The 19,588-nt window shown below is 37.2% G+C and overlaps 1 protein-coding gene across 3 annotated transcripts in view; it reads left to right on the top strand.

Moving 5' to 3' along the window:
- Positions 1 to 19,588, top strand: part of LOC5569014 (dynamin) — a 59,352-nt gene continuing 39,764 nt past the window's right edge. For all 3 annotated transcript variants that reach the window (XM_021852359.1, XM_001652619.2, XM_021852360.1), the window contains exons 1-5: positions 1 to 380; positions 12,897 to 12,970; positions 13,041 to 13,190; positions 13,259 to 13,865; positions 13,927 to 14,272. In XM_021852359.1, the coding sequence (XP_021708051.1) occupies positions 235 to 380; positions 12,897 to 12,970; positions 13,041 to 13,190; positions 13,259 to 13,865; positions 13,927 to 14,272 (1,323 nt within the window). In that variant the 5' untranslated portion in view covers positions 1 to 234. The remainder of the gene's footprint in view (positions 381 to 12,896; positions 12,971 to 13,040; positions 13,191 to 13,258; positions 13,866 to 13,926; positions 14,273 to 19,588) is intronic.

The raw sequence follows: 19,588 nt of genomic DNA, 5'->3' as shown, positions 1-19,588 counted from the left end.
TCGTTGAAATTTTCACTCCACCTTGCGCATGTACGCTTCTTGCAGATCAATAATATTAAGCACCAGTGGAAAACAGGACAAAATTGTTTTATATTAGTTTTAACAAGTGAACTAATAGTTAAAAGTGCTTGAAGTGCGGTTAACAAAAAGCGGAAAATAGTTGTTGGCGATCGTGGACAACAGAAGAGGCAGTAGACGAATTCCAATCACTCTCATCGAAGAAAATTTGCAAACATGGATTCGCTCATTCCCATTGTCAATAAACTGCAGGATGCGTTCACTCAAATGGGTGTTCACATGCAGCTGGATTTGCCACAAATTGCCGTAGTGGGTGGACAATCCGCTGGCAAATCATCCGTGCTGGAAAACTTCGTGGGAAAGTAAGTATCACCCACCCCTCTTTCTAGCTCTTTGATAACGATTATAGGCTGTGACCTTTCGGGAACGATAAAAAAGTGTCTTGCACAATCATAGTTGTACGACTTTTCTCCAATAATTCCCCTTTAGTAATTGTCCATGGGAAAAAGGGAAATCCCCTTCTAATAGTATTGTTCCCTTTCAAGAACTTGCCAGGGGATTATCGAAGGAAAAACGAATTCTCATCTTTCGTTCGATCGAAAGAGAATCTGAGTCATTCGATGAGGGGCGAAGCAAAAAGATAAGGTACAAACACCTATTCATGACCGTTCGGCGTTATCTCAAACCTCAACCCGTTCTGTTTTGTATATCTAGTAGTGTGTGACATTTATCAAAAAGCGTTTTTCAAGTGAGCAATTTGAAGGAACGCAGTAGGCGATAAGGTTGCGTAACTAGAAGATGCCAAAACTTTGTTCTAGAGGGCTTGCGCGGCATACATTAAAGTGCAAAGGTAACTTGGATGGAAGTATTTTGCAGAGTAGCATTAAAAATTGCCTCATTTGCTGCTACGTGCCTACTATGATGCTTTATTCAAACAATTCAAATTTAGTAAACTACATTAGAATCGGTTCTGGCGTTTTCTTTGTAGGGTAGGGAGGGGCAATATTGGTCAACTAAGCAAAGGACCCACATATCTTCCTATATATAATCGAATTGACTTTTTTTTCTTTCGAGAACCCTTCCCATACTAAAAATCGAATAAAACATAAATTTTGATATCCGCCTTTTGACGAGCAGTTTCCAGAATATATGCTTAAACTATACATTTCAAATCCAAGGAAAAAATGGGTCGACGTTTGTGCAAATCATTTTTTCTCGGAACAAATACTCACAATATTTTTTCTACTCACCTAACTTTTACATTAGGGTGAGGCTTATTTTTAGAAAGTTCTGCAAACCTTCGTTCGTCTGCATTTCTGAATTCAAGATATAAAATATGGCCTTTAGTGAAGTCTACGTAAGTTTGTTAGTTTTTATTCAATTTCGGAATCCTGGAATTTAGCATAATTCACCTTAAAATTAAATTTATGATAATTTTGTGGATCATCATCATTTTCTAAAATCAAAACTGGTCTTAGTTAAAAGTAGGTTTCTTCAAAAAATTTCTTATTTTGCTAAATAATACAACTGCGTTTGACACTACCATTGTAAAAGGATCTGGAATCGGTTTAATATTCATGAAGTTATGGTCAAACGCAGTTGAATTATTTAGCAAAATAAGAAAAACTTTGAAGAAACCTACTACCTGTATGTAACTTTCAAAGATATTCAAAGATGTGAATAACACATGAAGTCAAAAAATCGTTTTGATTTAGTTATTTAACAAAAAAAATAATTGCCCAAAACAAGAATTTTTAACAAAAAAAATTTGTTTTTCAAATTTCTAATGATTAAAGTAAAGCTGAAACAAGGTTTTCTCATTTGCGCTGTTCACAAATTACGTAACACTGGAAGGGGTAGTCGAAAAAAAACGTCAACTTCTTTTTCAACGAAGCTTTTTATTTTAGAAATACATAGCAAATACCATCATAGGATGAAGAAAAGCGATAAGTTCTAAATAAATGCCATTCATTGTACGATAATTGTTTTTATTTCGTATGACATTCTATGTCCTAATCAGTGTTGTAAGCAATCACGGTAGTTGACACGTTTTCGCTGATATTCGGCAGCGCTTCCTTCAAACATTCACAACACGAGCAATCAAACGAATGTCAAAATCAAAAATGTCAATCGAATGCCACTGACCACAATAGCCTCGCTAGGAAGCGTTACGGTTTTGTTTGTTTTTGTTCTGCTTTCACTGTATGTGTGTCACATTCGACATAACAGACAAGATCAAACTACTCATGTTGTTTATGATCCGCTGTCTGAATTTTATACAAAACCTATGATTTATGCAAATGGCATCGTGTCAGACGACATTCAATTGACACTTTTTTGTGTTTGTCGACGTTCATTCTAAAGCTTGTACTGTGACTGCTGACCATGGCAACGAAACGAACGTCGCGCAAAGTGTCGAATGTTTACAGCACTGGTCCTAATATTCAATAACATTTCGATGCAAAAACTTAACATATAGGTATACTGCCGTTCTACGCATATTCGTCCCGCGGTCCATAAGGTTTACATAGAACATGGGACAAGTAGGCGTAGAAGGGCAGAATATGAGAATTCATTTTTATTATTTTCACTAATATCTTTGTTTTATGGAAATTGTTGCGCTGTTCTCTGTAACAAAAGATTTTGAGACGAAATTTTGTTGCTAAGAGTCCCATTCTAATCAAACTCTAATCTTTGATCTGTTATACATTAAATTTAGACTCAATCAGAAGTGCAGCACAAGTTTATGAAAATTAGTTTACAAACGACTCAGTCAAATATTGCAGTGCTGGACTATTTTGCATAAAGGAACGGTAACGGTTTTGTCCAACACTGTGCATTAAAAAATCATCAACCATTTGATTTTTGACAGTGAATACTGCCGTGAATCGCAAGTCAGCCCCAACTGCATTTTTGTCGAAATTGAGTTGCGTTCAGTTTTCAACATATTTTCCAATGCTCTTTCAGCTCCACTCATAAGATAATATGATTTGTTCGGAAAAATTAGGAAAAAAATAGCATGTCAAATTGTCCCATAATGAAAAGTAACCGCATATCAGTCCCACTACTGATTTCCTCCCCGTGTAACACAAAAAAAGAACCGCGTTCTGATCATCTCTATATTTTTCTCAAAAAAATATCGAAGTGAAAAGCAAATTGTGAAAGTTTCATTAAGATCTGATCATGTTTCCTTTGGGATTTTTTTTTGAATATTCGTATGGAAAACGAGTTTGGAAACTTCACAGGCCATTTTCTCAATGCCTACTTTTTACAGATGGGACTGGCTTGCGATTCACGGCAGAATAGTTCTCGTAATAATTTGGTTTGATATTCCTGATTACTTAGTAGACCAGCATCCCGGAGAAAAAAATGCGGATCTTACTTGCGGCTTGCGGGCCGCTTGGTGACCATGGGCTTAAGAGGAAAATAACCATCATCGGTTCACAAATTTTCAAAACCAGTTTTATTTTGCTCAAAACTGAAGCAATGTTCAAGATAATCTATCATTGCACTGCACGTACTATCTGTAATGCGATGATAGTTTTTTATGAGGATTTCATTGAATTTGAACAAAAAAACTGTTTTTTCATTGTTGATGATTGCTAATTATTGAATGATGGATTCTTGAGCCTTAAATGTTTTTTTTTCTGATAAGTGATACCATCAGTGCACCAGATTCCGCTCATTTGGGGGAAGTTATGTGTTGAAATGTTTATTATAAAATAACTATTGTGTCGATCATTACTTTTTTTTATGTCACAATGTAGCTCCAAGTACAGGTAATCAGCGGAAAAATAAAAAGAACTTGAAAAACTTTTATAAAAAATCATTTAATTTCATTTGTTACTGCACCTAAGTGTTCCTATTTCCGCTCACGGTAAACAGATTTCGTGACGAACTTACTAAAAACGCATTATTTCGATTTTTTTATCCTGATATGTTTTTATGGTTAAACGATAGCTATTACAGCAATGAAGAAGAGTGTAATCGACATTTCTTTAAAATTATGTTCAATGTTTTGCATGAGCGGTTATTGGAACACACAAAAATACCTAGTGACCCAATAACCGCTCACGAGGTCTTGTGTTTTCAATATGAAGAATTGTTTTATCAAATGAATATAATGTCAGACGACTTCATTTGAAAGGTTTTAATATTGCTAGAATATATTCGTGCGAAAAATGTTGGTTTTGAAATGAAAAATCAATTTTTACACTAGTGAGCGGAAGTAGGGGCATGAGCGGATACTGGTGCACTGATGGTACTCTAGATTGCTTTAAATAAAAATCATACGATTGAATGAGGTGGCTCATATTGCCCCGTTGGGTGGCTCATATATACACGCAAAAAACGCGGTTTTCAGAAAGGTTCTTTTTGGTGTTAACATTAATTATCGATAAAACATGGAAGAAAATATTTTGTACAAGTCACTTGCATTTAAACGATTGTTTTTGCTGTTTTTATGCATTCCGTGACGTATTGCTTACGTGGCCCATATTTTCATAAGAGATTCATGTAATAACTATCACATTCATTAAATTTCCAGTATCAGCAAATCTTTCGTTTTTATTTTATTTACTTATATTAACAACAAAACTTTCCGATATTATCTCTATGCAACGATAATCGATAATTATTGAAATGATCTACTGATTAGTAACTAAAAATTGAAAATGTTCAATTATCTTGCGTTTATCGTCGGCTTCTACATCAGTTTTCACTATACTGCGATCATCGATACGGTTTTAGATCACTTCCTGGTTTTCAAATCTTATATACCGTGTATGCATCATGCTTTGCGTACTTTTGAAAAAACGTGGAAAACTGAATATTTTTAATTTGATTTCAATTTCATAGTAGAACATAGCTAGGCTTAGAAGTGTAACCAAAATGAGCATGTTTAGAAGTATAACCAAAGAGAGATGGATAATTAATAATGATTCAAATGCATAAGAGTATAATTAAATTAGTATCTTCTACAAATTTTATGTCTCGTAGTTATCATTTTTTTTTTCATACTAGCCTTTTCGCCCCTGAAATGGGTTTATTCACAAATTTCTTAACGCCAAAAATGGTTATTTTTGAAACTCTTCCACTCCCTCTAACGCATTTTGTATGAATATTTTTTGAATTGTGTATGAGCTGTAACATTTTAAGGACACCATAACGCTTTTACAAAAACGGAAATTAAACACCATCAAATCCATCGGGAAAAAGATGGGAAAATCCGTTCATTTTGAACAAACATCTTCAAGCCCCAACAACAAACCCCCAAAATAAGTTTTAAAAAATTGATAAATATAGTTGATGATATTGCCATAAAGCATCTATAATCTTGGACAAATAACATTTAAGCATTAATGATTTAACTTCCTGTACTTAGATATGTTCCCTCCCCTTGGTTATGCGACCTTGCCGCGATGGGAGGGCATAATCCATTAGCCCATATGATGGAAACCAAAGGCGTAACCTGTAGTGGTGGTATCACATTTTGGCATTTTTTGCTTAAAGCCGCGTCATAATTCATATGGCATAGACGCAATAATATCTCGGATGTGATCCAACGGACATTCTGCGTCATTGATAGAATTGATGCCCATTTCAAATAATTAATCTATTCGAAGTTGACATTAATACTATTGGTGACGTTCAGTTTGCCTTTTGCTAACCAGAATGATCCGTAGCCACTCTTACTATTAGCTAGCTAGATACATCGTTATAATATACGACGTAGGGAATACTTAGGAACTCTTAGGAAAATGACTAGTAGATTCACTGAGTAGAAATAAGTGGCGACAATCTTATTTTAATATGGTTTTTACATTGCCATAATAAGAAATACCTCTTTTGTAACAACGGTATAAATAATCTAATTCCAGCTTCATTTTCGCAAAATTTGCAAGTAGAAAGTAGGCGTTGTGAAGCATTGCATTTGCCACCGAAAAGTGAATCTTGTAGGAGACTGTAATAGGGTCTACCCCAAAAGGCCGAATCACAAAAGGCCGAATCACAAAAGGCCGAAAGCACAAAAGGCCGAATCATACAAAAGGCCGAATCACAGAAGGCCGAATCACAGCAGGCCGAATCACATAAGGCCGAATCACAAAAGGCCGAAAGCACAAAAGGCCGAATCATACAAAAGGCCGAATCACAGAAGGCCGAATCACAGCAGGCCGAATCACAGAAGGCCGAATCACAAAAGGCCGAATCACAAAAGGCCGAATCACAAAAGGCCGAAATTTTTAATTAAATTTTAGGGAAAGCCTCAGTTTTCTACAATATTATGGACATTTTTACAGTAGGGTAAGCGGGACAAGATGCACAAGTAACATTACTAGCTGAATAAGAGTGTATGGCTAGTGGTTTTTGGGTAGGTCAGCTGGTCTATTCTTAGCTAACACACCCAAAAAAGGTCTATAATTGGAGCTTAAGTAGTCGTGCTGTTTTATTTTGTACAACATAAGTGTAAAAACCTGGCGAAAACTGGAAGGGTATACAGTGCCTGTTCGATTTTGGCAACATGCAAAAATTTTCATGTTACCTAAATTGAACCGTTCCAAAATTTAATGGTTGTTTTTATTATGTATCGCCGTAATAATGACCACGAATTAAATTTACCTATTTTGAATATGGTAAAACTTAAGAAGGCCCATAGAATCATTGAGATTGACAGGATTTGTGACTGACCATGATCCATTTTTGTGTACATGGATTTCCGTGTTGCCAAATTCAAACCGAGTCAAAATCGAACAGGCACTGTACGATGAAAAGTATTCTTAGTAAACTTAGTATTCTTATGATCACTTAAGGTGATTATAAAAAGAAGCCAAACTTTGAATTTTGAAGTGCAGGAGAATCCGACAAGAATTCGCGTTGAAAATCAATCAAATTACTTGCTTGCTGGTAGTGACAAATGGGATAAAATTTGCGGAGCGCTATTTAGTTCTCAAGTCTTGTGCTCTTGAAAATTTGAGGTGTGGCTTCGTTCTATAACCCCATTAAACACTTGTTATACCCTATCGCAGCAATCATTCTCCTGCTTGTTGCGTAAAAGACTATGTTGACATTATACCGGGCAAACGCTTGCTGTCCGAACTCGCTGTCGCTCGTCGGACCTAAAAATGAAAAAAACATCCTCTGCTTGCATTATATCGGGTAATCGCCTGGATTTGCTATTTGCATGACACCGAATAAATGCTATACAAAACCTTCGGATATCAGAGACTTCGGCGGCCTTCTGCCGCCTCAGTTCCTCTGTCCTCAATGCGGCTTCGCCGCATGGAGGATAACGCACTGGTTACTGACATGACTGCATTTAACAAAGCATGGACTTGTTCTTTTCAAATCCAAGCTTTGAAGCAAGCAACCTAAAGAATGGTATTCGGCCTCTTGTGATTCGGCCTTTTGTGATTCGGCCTTCTGTGATTCGGCCTTTTGTGATTCGGCCTTTTGTGATTCGGCCTTTTGTGATTCGGCCTTTTGTGATTCGGCCTTCTGTGATTCGGCCTTTTGTGATTCGGCCTTTTGTGATTCGGCCTTTTGTGATTCGGCCTTCTGTGCATTCGGCCTTTTGTGGTAGGCTAGAATTGATTCGGCCTTCTGTGATTCGGCCTTTTGTGATTCGGCCTTTTGTGATAATCCCCTGTAATAGAAGCCTAAGGTAACTTTACTCTTCAATATTCACTATAAAAATGACTATGGAAAGTAAGACGCTGAGATCGATCATTAGGGTACACTTGCTAGTTTCGAAAAATTGTAGAACAGACAAGCAAAGCGACTTTTTACTTTAAGGATATATGAACGTAATGACCAATAAATACTTTTAACAACAAAAATGAAATGAACTAGAACTACTACTAAACAGCCTAATTTTGTTAAGACTTGACGACAATTGACATTTAAGACTCTAATCTTACGTAAAAGACAGGAGTAATCAGAATAGCACTTAAATGACAAATTATTCAAAACCATTTCGACTAGACAGTATTAGTAATGACACTACTACACTACTATTTCAAAAAATTCCGATGGAGCTGCTGATTTTTACAATGCTTCCTTTTCTCAGAAGCAAGGGAATATGGGTCCTTTTAAAAAAACTACCACGTCACAATACTAATAAAAAAGCAGTGTTCACGTGGGCACCATTGCCTAGTCCGTCTGAGTATTGGTCCTGGTAGAGGGGAAACTTGGCAAAAGCCAGACCGAGGGTTCAGCCTTGACAAGTTAAGCTGTCAGGCAGCTCCAACTGAATACCATACAAAAAAAAAAAACTTCCTGTACTTAGATATGTTGACTATTTGCTACGCTATACTTCTTAGAATTGTTTCACTTTGCTCGTATGTTGGCAATGTTTCGATATTTCTGCTTTTTTCATACTATTAGGGCTTGACTTATCAGACTCAAAGTTTTGAATCAGAGTTTCAAAACTTCTTGCAGAATTTTTAAGCACTGAAACATATTGGATTCATAATTTTCTTTACGTAATGAATAATAACTTACTTGTGCCAGTCGGATTGTTTTCAAGAACCATTTTCATCGAGTTGTTATCCGACATTCTGGTGACATGCCCGGCCCACCGCAACCTCCCATTTTTTGCGAGGTGAACGATGGTTGGTTCTCCCAGCAGCTGGTGCAATTCATAATTCATTCGCCTTCTCCACGTTCCGTCTTCCATCTGCACTCCGTCGTAGATGGTCCGCAACACCTTCCGTTTGAAAACACCAAGGGCGCGTTGATCCTCTGCACGTAGGGTCCATGTTTCGTGCCCTTAGAGGAGTACCAGTCTAATCAGCGTCTTGTAGATGGTTAACTTCGTGCGATGGCGAACTTTGCTCGATTTTGTTCTGCGGAGTCCAAAGTAGGCACGATTTTCAGCCACGATGCGTCTCTGGATTTCTATGCTGGTGTCGTTGTCGGCGGTCACCTGTGAGCCCAAGTTAACAAATTCTTCGACTACCTCGATTTCATTACCGTCAATATGAACTCGAGGTGGGGGGCGTGCCGTGTCTTCTCTTGAGCCCTTCGCTAGCATGTACTTCGTCTTCGACACATTGATGTTCAGTCCGATTCGCCTAGCTTCAGCCCTTGGTCGGATGTACGTTTCCGCCATCGCCTCAAAGTTGCGTGCAACAATATCAATGTAGTCGGCGAAACCAAGTAACTGAACGGATTTTCTAAAGATCGTGCCAGTCGTGTCTATCCCCGCTCTTCTTATCACACCCTCTAACGCAATTTTGAACAGTAAACACCGTAACCCTCTGCGAGATTCGAAGGGACTCGATAGTGTCCCTGATACTCGGACTACGCACATAACTCGCTCCATCGTCGCCTCGATAAATCTTATCAGTTTGTCCGGGAAACCGTATTCGTGCATAATCTGCCATAGCTGTTCTCGATCGATTGTAATATAGACCGATTAAAAATCGATGAATAAATTATGTGTGGGTAGATTGTATTCGCGGCATTTCTGCAACAACTGGCGGAATATTTGGTCCGTTGTTGCTCGTTCGCCCATAAATCCTGCATGGTATTGCCCAACGAATTCTCTCCCAATTGGTGATAGACGGCGGCATAGAATTTGGGAGAGTACCTTGTAGGCGGCGCTCAAAATTGTGATCGCACGATAATTGGCGCAATCCAACTTGTCGCCTTTTTTGTAGATGGGACACACGACACCTTCCATTCACTCCTCCGACAATACTTCCTCCTCCTAAATCTTGGAAATAACCTAGTGCAGCGCTCTTGCCAGTGCATCACCACCGTATTTTAGCAACTCGCTCGGTAGTTGGTCCACTCCAGCGGCTTTGTTGTTTTTCAACCGTCTAACCCCTGTTTCTACCTCTTGGAGATCTGGAGGCGGAAGTCTTCCATCGTCCGCGCGTGCACCCAAAGTTATTTCCGTGCCATCTTCGCTACTGGCCACATCGCCATTAAGGTGCTCGTCGTAGTGTTGGCGCCACCTTTCGATCACCTCACGTTCGTTCGTGAGAAGATTTCCGTCACAATCTCTGCACATATCGGCTTGTTGCGCGAACGGTTCAGCTTCTCGTAAAACTTCCGTGTGTCTTTAGCACGGAACAGTTCTTTCATCGCTTCGCGGTCTCGTTCTTCTTGATGGCGCTTCTTTCTACGGAAGATCGAGTTTTGTCTGTTCCGTGCCTGTTTATACCGTGCCTCGTTCGCTCTCGTGCGGTGTTGTAGCATTCTCGCCCATGCTGCATTCTTCAACTGCACGCATTCGCCGTCGTACCAGTCGTTTCTTTGATTCAGGGCCGCTGAACCTAGTGCTGCAGTTACGGTGCTACCCATGGCGGATCTTATGTGCCTCCAGCCATTTTCAAGAGTGGAGGCGCCAAGCTGCTCTTCCGTTGGTAGGGCCACTTCCAACTGCTGCGCGTATTCTTGGGCTACTTCTGAGTCCCGTAGCCGCTCGATGTTAAGCCGCGGCGTTCGGCTTCGACGCGAGTTAAATATTCACCTTCGAAAGTTTTGAGCGCATACATACAGCAACTAGGTAGTGATCCGAATCTATATTCGCTCTGCGGTATGTGCGAACATTGGTGATGTCAGAGAAGAATTTTCCGTCGATTAGAACGTGGTCGATTTGGTTCTCGGTTAGATTATCTGGTGATCTCCAGGTGGTCTTATGGATATCTTTGCGGGGGAAGAAGGTGCCTCAGACTAACATACCACGAGGCTGCAAAGTTGACGCATCGTTGGCCGCTGAATTGAATAACAAATAAAATCCGAATATTCTTGACAACAATAAAAAGAGCTTCTAATGTATCATTGGTTATCTATTCGACTAAAAATTTGATAAGTAAGGTGAGATACATGTTTCTACATGTGTGGCTATGTTTCATCTTTATCTTGCTTTAGTAAACTCTCTATATTTATGAAGAAAAAAATGAAATATTAGGAATTTAAATACTTTCAAATAGGGTAAAGGTGAGATGCACAATAGAGACATACCTATATAAATGAAAATTGAATGGTGTTTGTATGTCACGAATTGGCTTAAGAACACGCAGAGAAAAAAATTTTAATATCAAATATATTCTGTATCATTACAACAATATATCTGTATTATTTGCCGGCTTATAATTGCCTTTCATTGTTTCAATAACAACTCCTGATTTATTTCAAAAATAAAAATTGTTGAATTTGACAGCTGCGTTAAACGGGGTGCAACAATTTTTTTTTTGTTTTAACTATTATTTTTCTTTGAAACAACAATTTTTTGCATTGAAATAAAACCTTCCATTTTTTAAATTAAATTACACTGTTTTTTGATGCGACAATGTTCTTGTTTGAAATAAAAACACTATTTTGTTGGTCCCAGTGCCTTTATTATTATTTTTTAGGAATTAAACAATAAACAACGAAAACGAAACGTCTACTTTACTTTTATTTTGTGAAAGTAGAAGTATCGAAGCATGCACCAAAATCCATTTAACAGGAGAATGTTCTTTATCCGCTTCGCGACAAAGTGACGGGATGAAACAACCAGCTCGTGTAAGAGTTGACTGCAATAATGGAGAATGCATTAGTGGAAATAAAATTTTAGAAAAGATGGTTAATGCTTACCAGAAATAATTCTGATTCTGGTTTTCCTTACTCCAAAACTGGTACAAAAAATCTATGACCTGAACCTCTCGCACGGACATTTTAACAACGCCATGTACTTAAATTTAATAAAATGTATCGGAGACATTCGCTTTTTTCACCGGTTCTACTAAGCAACAATATGGCGAGACAGTTTTTATGCTACATGCATAATTATTAGAATCAATAATGATGTAAATTAAAACAAATAAACTTTCATTTGACGTAAAGATTTTCTTTTGTTGTTTCAAAAATAAATCTAGTTAAAAATGTACCCAGTAAATCCAACAATATAATTGCTTTATTCTGACAAAAATAATTGTTGTTTCAACGCATTTTTTTATTACAATAAATATAACAAGTTTATTGAGAACAACAAAGTTATTTATTGTTTTGAATAGCTGGTATTTCTCTGCGTGAACGGGACGGCTGATTTGAACAATTCTTTCGCTTTTGTTTTTTTTCTCAAGGGCTACGACGTGTTTGCGTGGAATAATATTTTTTGAAAATCTTCCGAGAAAGTTGAGAAAACGGAAAATGCAAATTTGTCATAAACTTCGTGATTTTGTTTAAAAAGCCTCTACGGCCTACTGGGAAATACAGCGTTTGCGGGACAGCTAGTTGATAAATATTAGAGATGGTCGGGTCTCGGGTTTTCAAACCCGAAACCAGACCCGAACCCGAACCCGACGGGTTCGGGTTTGAAAATTTGAAATTTTTCGGGTTCGGGTTCGGGTCGGGTTTGAAGACTACAAAAATATCGGGTACGGGTCGGGTTCGGGCTTACAAAAAGTCGGGTTTGAGTCGGGTTTAGGTCGGGTTTGGTAAGAATTGTGAACAGAGTAACAACCGAAAAGCTTCCCTATGCATCAGAAACGATGAATTTACCATCTTTTCGAATTCGGGTTTTGTTCGGGTTTTTCGTACAAAAAATTTTCGGGTTTCGGGTCGGGTTCGGGTTTACACAGCAAAAATTGTTCGGGTTCGGGTCGGGTCCGGGTTTGCTTTTCAATTATTGTCTCGGGTTCGGGTCGGGTCCGCGATTGAAGAAATAAAATAAGTCGGGTACGGGTCGGGTTCGGGTTTGAAAAATGTGAAATCCGACCATCTCTAATAAATATGGGTACACCCCTGTCGTCCTGGGCTGTGCTATCTTAAGATACAACTGCATTCTAAAAGAAAGTTGCACAGAATTGATCAACATGTGTATTACTAAGTCTATCGCATTAATTTCTTGTTGGTACTTAACAATTTAATTTATGTCCTACTTGCAGAGACTTTCTTCCCAGAGGATCTGGTATTGTTACTCGACGACCACTGATTTTACAACTCATCAATGGAACTGTTGGTAAGTGAGCGTACATTGTTTTACGTTTGGTAAATCAAAGCATCATGACCATACCATGCGTTTTCCACAGAATATGGAGAATTTCTTCATCAAAAGGGTAAAAAGCTTACCAACTTTGATGAAATTAGACAAGAAATTGAAGCGGAAACCGATCGCGTGACAGGAAGTAACAAGGGTATTTCAAACATTCCAATCAACCTTCGAGTATATTCTCCGCATGGTTAGTAAAGCATATTAGTGTGGCACATGTTCAGGGATCAGTTACTATATTTGTTTCGTGTATTTCAGTTTTGAACCTTACTCTTATTGATCTGCCTGGCTTGACTAAGGTGCCTATCGGAGATCAGCCAGCGGATATTGAAAACCAAATCAAAGGAATGATCTTCCAATTCATTCGGAAGGAGACTTGCCTAATTTTGGCCGTTACTCCGGCCAACACGGATTTGGCGAACTCCGATGCCCTCAAGTTGGCAAAGGAGGTTGATCCGCAAGGTGTACGAACAATTGGTGTCATCACTAAACTAGATTTGATGGACGAGGGAACTGATGCCCGTGATATCTTAGAAAATAAATTGCTACCGTTGCGTCGTGGTTACATCGGTGTTGTAAACCGGTCCCAGAAGGATATTGAAGGCCGGAAGGATATTCACGCGGCACTTAGCGCGGAGCGTAAATTTTTCCTCAGTCATCCCAGCTACAGACACATTGCTGACCGATTAGGAACACCTTACCTGCAAAAAGTTTTGAACCAACAGTTGACCAATCATATCCGGGATACTCTGCCCGGACTGCGAGATCGTCTACAGAAGCAATTGTTGACCTTGGAGAAGGATGTCGAGCAGTTTAAGCATTTCCGACCGGATGATCCAAGCATCAAAACTAAGGCTATGTTGCAGTAAGTTAAAATTAAGAATTTCTTTAAATGTTAGATATGAACCATTTGTGATTCTTTACAGAATGATACAACAGTTGCAGTCGGACTTTGAACGAACCATCGAAGGCTCCGGATCAGCTTTAGTCAACACAAATGAGCTGTCCGGTGGCGCCAAAATCAATCGGATATTCCACGAACGGTTGCGATTTGAAATAGTGAAGATGTCTTGCGACGAAAAGGAACTGCGCAGGGAGATTTCATTTGCCATTCGTAACATTCATGGTATTCGAGTAGGTTTATTCACTCCAGATATGGCTTTCGAAGCCATCGTCAAGAAGCAAATTTCCCAGCTGAAAGAGCCCATTCTGAAGTGTATTGATTTGACAGTTCAGGAACTGTCCAATGTTGTTAGAATTTGCACAGATAAGGTAAGTTGGTAATAATAACCAGGGTGATCATACCGATTCGAGAAAAAGACGGGAAACCCTGGGAATTCCAGATGGTCACCAATTATTTGAATTAATTTTCGAAGCATAAAATATGAATTTAAAAACACCCATCGAATGAACGAATTATTTGTTGGAAATCGTCAAAGCTATACCGTGATGCAACCATATTTCGCACACGCTCACTGCTATTTTATCCATATTTGTTGATACACATTGGACTATATAATTGCATGTTATGTGACTACCATGACTGAAGTAGAATAATTCAAAATACTAGTCAACAAAAATTTCTTTCGCTAAATATGTTTAAAAGGTCCTTGAGCGAAATTAGGAGCGCGTGCGAAATATGGGTACTTTACGGTATTCGTTCTTTCGGAACTGTATGAACGTATCATAATGATTTAACAACCTTTTCTCTCCCACAGATTTGTTCAATTTAAATGTTCAAATGACGTTTCTACAAAAGATATTGCAAATAGGCTAATTTATTAAAAATCACTATACAAAATGTTGATTGAAAATCAATAGTTAGTGTTTTTCAATAGTATGACCCTTAGGATACCTTAGGATCCTTATCCTTATTTCGGACCACGCATGGAAAAAAAAATAAAGTCTATTTTTTTATGATTCATTGAGAACTATCGAGACTTTTTTAGCGGTTGAACCGAGTGTTATTTTTACGCGATATATGCATCCCCCGTAAAAAGAACCTGACTTTATACTGCAAAATATGCATATATAGCTTAACATAGACTGACCGAAATGATATCTACTCGGACAGTGTCCAGTTAATAATGATAGACCTAAGAGTATTTTGATTACCGTAAAATGGGGCGAATAGAAACACTTTCCGACATGTTTGAATGTGTACAACTTAAACCGTGCGGATAAAAACCAATTTTATTAGCCTTAAATATGGGTCGCATCTTCCTTTGCTAAGACCCCAATTGCTGTTAAAAAATAAAAATGATATCGTACAAAGATTTATGAAAATGTTGTATGTTTCTATTCACCCCGCAATGGGGCGAATAGAAACACTGTTCAGTAAATATCAATACTTTTTTTCATTTTAATGGAAAAATAATCACATTTTTAAGTGCATCTAGAAGAAATATCAACATGTATTTACTTAATGAAGAAAAAATATAAAATTTTTAAAATTAAATTCAATTTTCGATCATTTTTGAAATCAGCAAAAATGGCGGATGTTTCAAGCTATCAAAAATGATTGAGATTTAAATATTTTCTTCTCAATTTTTTAATGAGAAATGTGGCAAAATTTTTAATTTGATAATAGTCTAGCGGTACTCTGTTGCTATTCAACTAATGGAAAAAAAGTATTTCAGTAGGTTTTTAAAGGTTATCATTACAAAATATTCACATTTTTAACTGAAGGTCGCTTTGTTTCTATTCGCCCCACTTTTTCTATTCGCCCCGTTTTACGGTATAAATGATTCTAAATGCTCATCAAGACTTGTCTGGGAATGCATTCCCTCTTTGCGAAAGATGTGCCAAAAGAACTCAGTATGTTTGCATTGGCTTCCGGGGCATAGTGGCATTGAAGAAAATGGAAAGGCAAACGAGCTTGCAAAACAAGGTTCAAATACACAGTTCATTGTCCCGGAGCCATTCTGTGGCATATCGTACTGTGCAATAAATATGCGGAACTAATCAACTGGGAACAACAAAGGGTGATTACCAATTTGATGTTCACCACAATTCAAAAAGATTTGTGGTTCAAAAGCATTCTTGATGTCATGATGAACATATCAAAGCGCTCAACGCCTTCAATGCAGCTTAATTATCAGAAAAAAAGTACAGATATTTGCACGTCTGTATTTTTTTAAGACTAGTATAAGTATAGCAACAATTTCCGCTTGGGATACTGTTGGATAGTTTCCCATTGCTACTGAAGCATGTGTTCTAGAGCCGTAGGTGTTAGATATTGGGAGAAGATTAAAAAAGTACGTCAACATTCATAATGTAGAACTATTCAAAGGTTTTTTTTTAATAATGACGAAAATGAAAAGGCATGGTACAGTATCGGACATATAAAATGCACCAAAGCCGTTTTCCCTTACAAAATGGTCAACTTCAGAGAGCTATATCTCCGCCGTTTCTCAACCGATTTTTCTCATTTTTTTTTTTCTGTTGCGAACTACAAATTACTTCGATTTTTGATAACTATTGAAAAAGTTGTGTGAAAGCTATTGATTTAAAAGTTACAGATAGACTGAATTGACATAAAAAAATGCACCAAGACGAAAAGTAATGTATCAGACAAACTACACAGCGCAACAAAAATGACATTTTTCAGTGTCTCAAGAATCAAATTATGTGTATTCAGTAGATTTGGGATTGCTGAATCTGATGCCGTTCTCAGAAATTTCCCAGCACGTCACAATTTTTAGCTACAGGTCGCCAAAGTTGTATAAAACAATGGTTTTATTGATGTTTACCTAAAATTGGAAGTATATTTTATCAAACTTTTTTGTGATCTCATCCACCAAACATGCAAAAGAGGACTTAAACTTTCGTCTCAGATATATTTTGTTTGAAATTTTACGATTAAATTTAGATTAAATCGATTTTTTCAACATGCTTGCAGTCTCCATACAAAATTCTTCGTTTCTCTTATATGGCAAAATACAATACTTTTTTAAACTATCAAAAAATAACTTTTCCGCATCAAAAGTATTATAAACTTTGATGATAAGTATTGTTATACACATAAAGTTTGAATTCTGTGGCAAATTAAACAAATAAATTGCCTTACAAGCTGGCAAACTTGCATGCAAGTTGGCTGAAATAGTCATTTTTTGCATTTTCAACAACCAATATCTCAAAAACTAGACGTGCTATGATATTTCTGTAAATGGCAATGGATTCAGCAACCCTTAATTAAGTAAATAGAGGTATTTTGATGCTGGAGACAAAAACGTGTTCCGCAGTGCTATGCGTCGTATCCTTTCGGTATCTTCAGCGCATTTGGTCCTTATTACGCAATAGACAAATGCGCTGAAGACATCAAGATGCTACGACGCAGTTTTTCTGCTACATCACTTTGTGTCTTGGTGCATTTTTTTATGTCAAAATTCAACCTATCTGTAACTTTTGAATCAATAGTCTCCACACATCTTTTACAATAGCTCTCGAAAATTGAGGAAATTTGTAGTTCGTCACAGAAAAAATGGAAGGAATCGGTTAAAAAACGGCGGAGATATAGCTCTCTGAAGTTGATCATTTTGTATGGGAAAACGGCTTTGGTACATTAAAACTATAAGAAACAGGAATAAGGGTTTGTGTCGACACTTGTAGTGACGAACCATAGATTGTTTGAAATCGATAGTTTGTTTTAAAATTACATTAACGTAACGTTGTCAAATGTGTTATGCATTATGCACGAGCTCACCAGTTGACAATTCATCCTCGACTGATTACTCGCACAACGCGAACCGCACACGATTGGCATTGATTCTGTCGCTGACCCCACAGGAGCGTGCAACGACATCGAAAGACCACGCTTCGACCACAATTCGAAGGGCTTTCAGCAAATTTGCTGAATATTTTAAAAATTTACCATGCTGGAAAAAGTTTAATGATTTAATGAATTTTTAAGGGGTTTGTGCTATCAACTCTCATTAAATGCTATCATCGCAACCCTGACATCACTGCGCTCAACGATCTCGATGATTGTGCACAAACGGTAGAGGTAGACTGTACCATGCCCACACAGTTACGGATCACCCACAGTGACGGATCACTGAACATCGGATAACTCGCTCAAAACATAAACGTTGACGTAAAACATATTTTTCTCATGTTATACTATTTGTCTTCTACCATTTGTAATATTAAGCACAACATTCAACCGCTAAATAATGGTGAACTTGACAAATGTTTAGTTGGTACCACACAACTATCATTATATGGCCGTTTTCTGTAAGAAGTGCCGTCAGCAGTTATAAGCTTCCACAGGTGGTAAAATTCAAATGTTATAGCATAGAACATGCTCGTTCGGTTCGATTAAGTATGAATTCATCTTTGGAAAATATTTTACTTGATTGTTGATTCTAAATACCGAATATTATCACTTCTAACTAGTGATCTATAATATGGACCAGGAAATGATTGCTTACCATGGTTATGGATCACTTCCAAAGAATGTAGATTTCTGCCATTTTAAGCTTTGGATTCGACATTTTCAGACAATAGCACTAAGGATAAAACTAATAAAACATCAAGGTTAATAAATTTCAGTTTTTAGCTGAAAAAAAGGGTGGAAAACTTGGTGTGGAGCGAAAACAGTACATGTCTCAGTTACTACAATGCAGTGTCACAAAAAATGACATTTTACCCTTGTTTCCAGCTCTAACACTGCTATTTTTTGCAGTAATATGTGACACATTGTTAACTTTCGCCAAATCATGCAATACATATGCATTGAGTTGAAAATCTCTTGATTTTACGAACTGATCCGTAATATGTCACAATTTGATCCATAATATGAAAATTGATCCATAATATGGTTTTCAGAAACCGATACAATTTTTATTTTTTATGCAATCCTATGTAAATATTACACTCAAAACAGTTTACTAACCGAAGTTCCAATTTGAAACGATTCAATTCGTGCTTTTAAATTACAATTTTACGTTTTCCATGTCGTTTTATTGAATTTTATAGGTTGGACTCCACACTATTTGATCCATAACTGTGGGGTCATGGTATATAGAAAAACATGCATATAGAAAAAAAAGATAAGTTACGAGAAAAACTTTTGAACTGGATAATCATGTTTCGATTTTTGATATTTTATGGGAAAGTCTCTTTTCGAAAATAGGTGGGGTTTAAAGGGATTACTTCTTCTACGTTTTTAAGGTTACTAAACTCATTCGATTTATGGTCGTAATATATTAATAGGGGTTAATTTTGTGAGTCACTAAATATGTATAGCTAAAAATGACTTTTCTCGAATGATGCAAAAACTGATAGGAAAATCTAGAGATTATCGTATTAATGTCAATATGAAAATTGATTGACTGAGAATGCACTTATATGTTCTAGAATAGTTTTAGCAATTTAGATTATACAGACAAGATATTTGAATACATTCAATTGTTTGCTTTATAAAAAAATGAGAAAATGATTCATAGTTATACCGGGAAAAACGGGAATTTAAAAATAGATATTTGGTACTTGTTTTAATTATGAATCGTGGTTTACGGCCAACCAGCCGAGTGGAAGTTTAACAACTACCGAAAAGCTAAATATTACGTATAATTTGCAATTGGA

This window comes from Aedes aegypti, chromosome 3 (genome assembly GCF_002204515.2).
Source record: "Aedes aegypti strain LVP_AGWG chromosome 3, AaegL5.0 Primary Assembly, whole genome shotgun sequence".
Taxonomy (NCBI): domain Eukaryota; kingdom Metazoa; phylum Arthropoda; class Insecta; order Diptera; family Culicidae; genus Aedes; species Aedes aegypti.
This window is presented reverse-complemented; position numbering and strand designations above follow the sequence as displayed.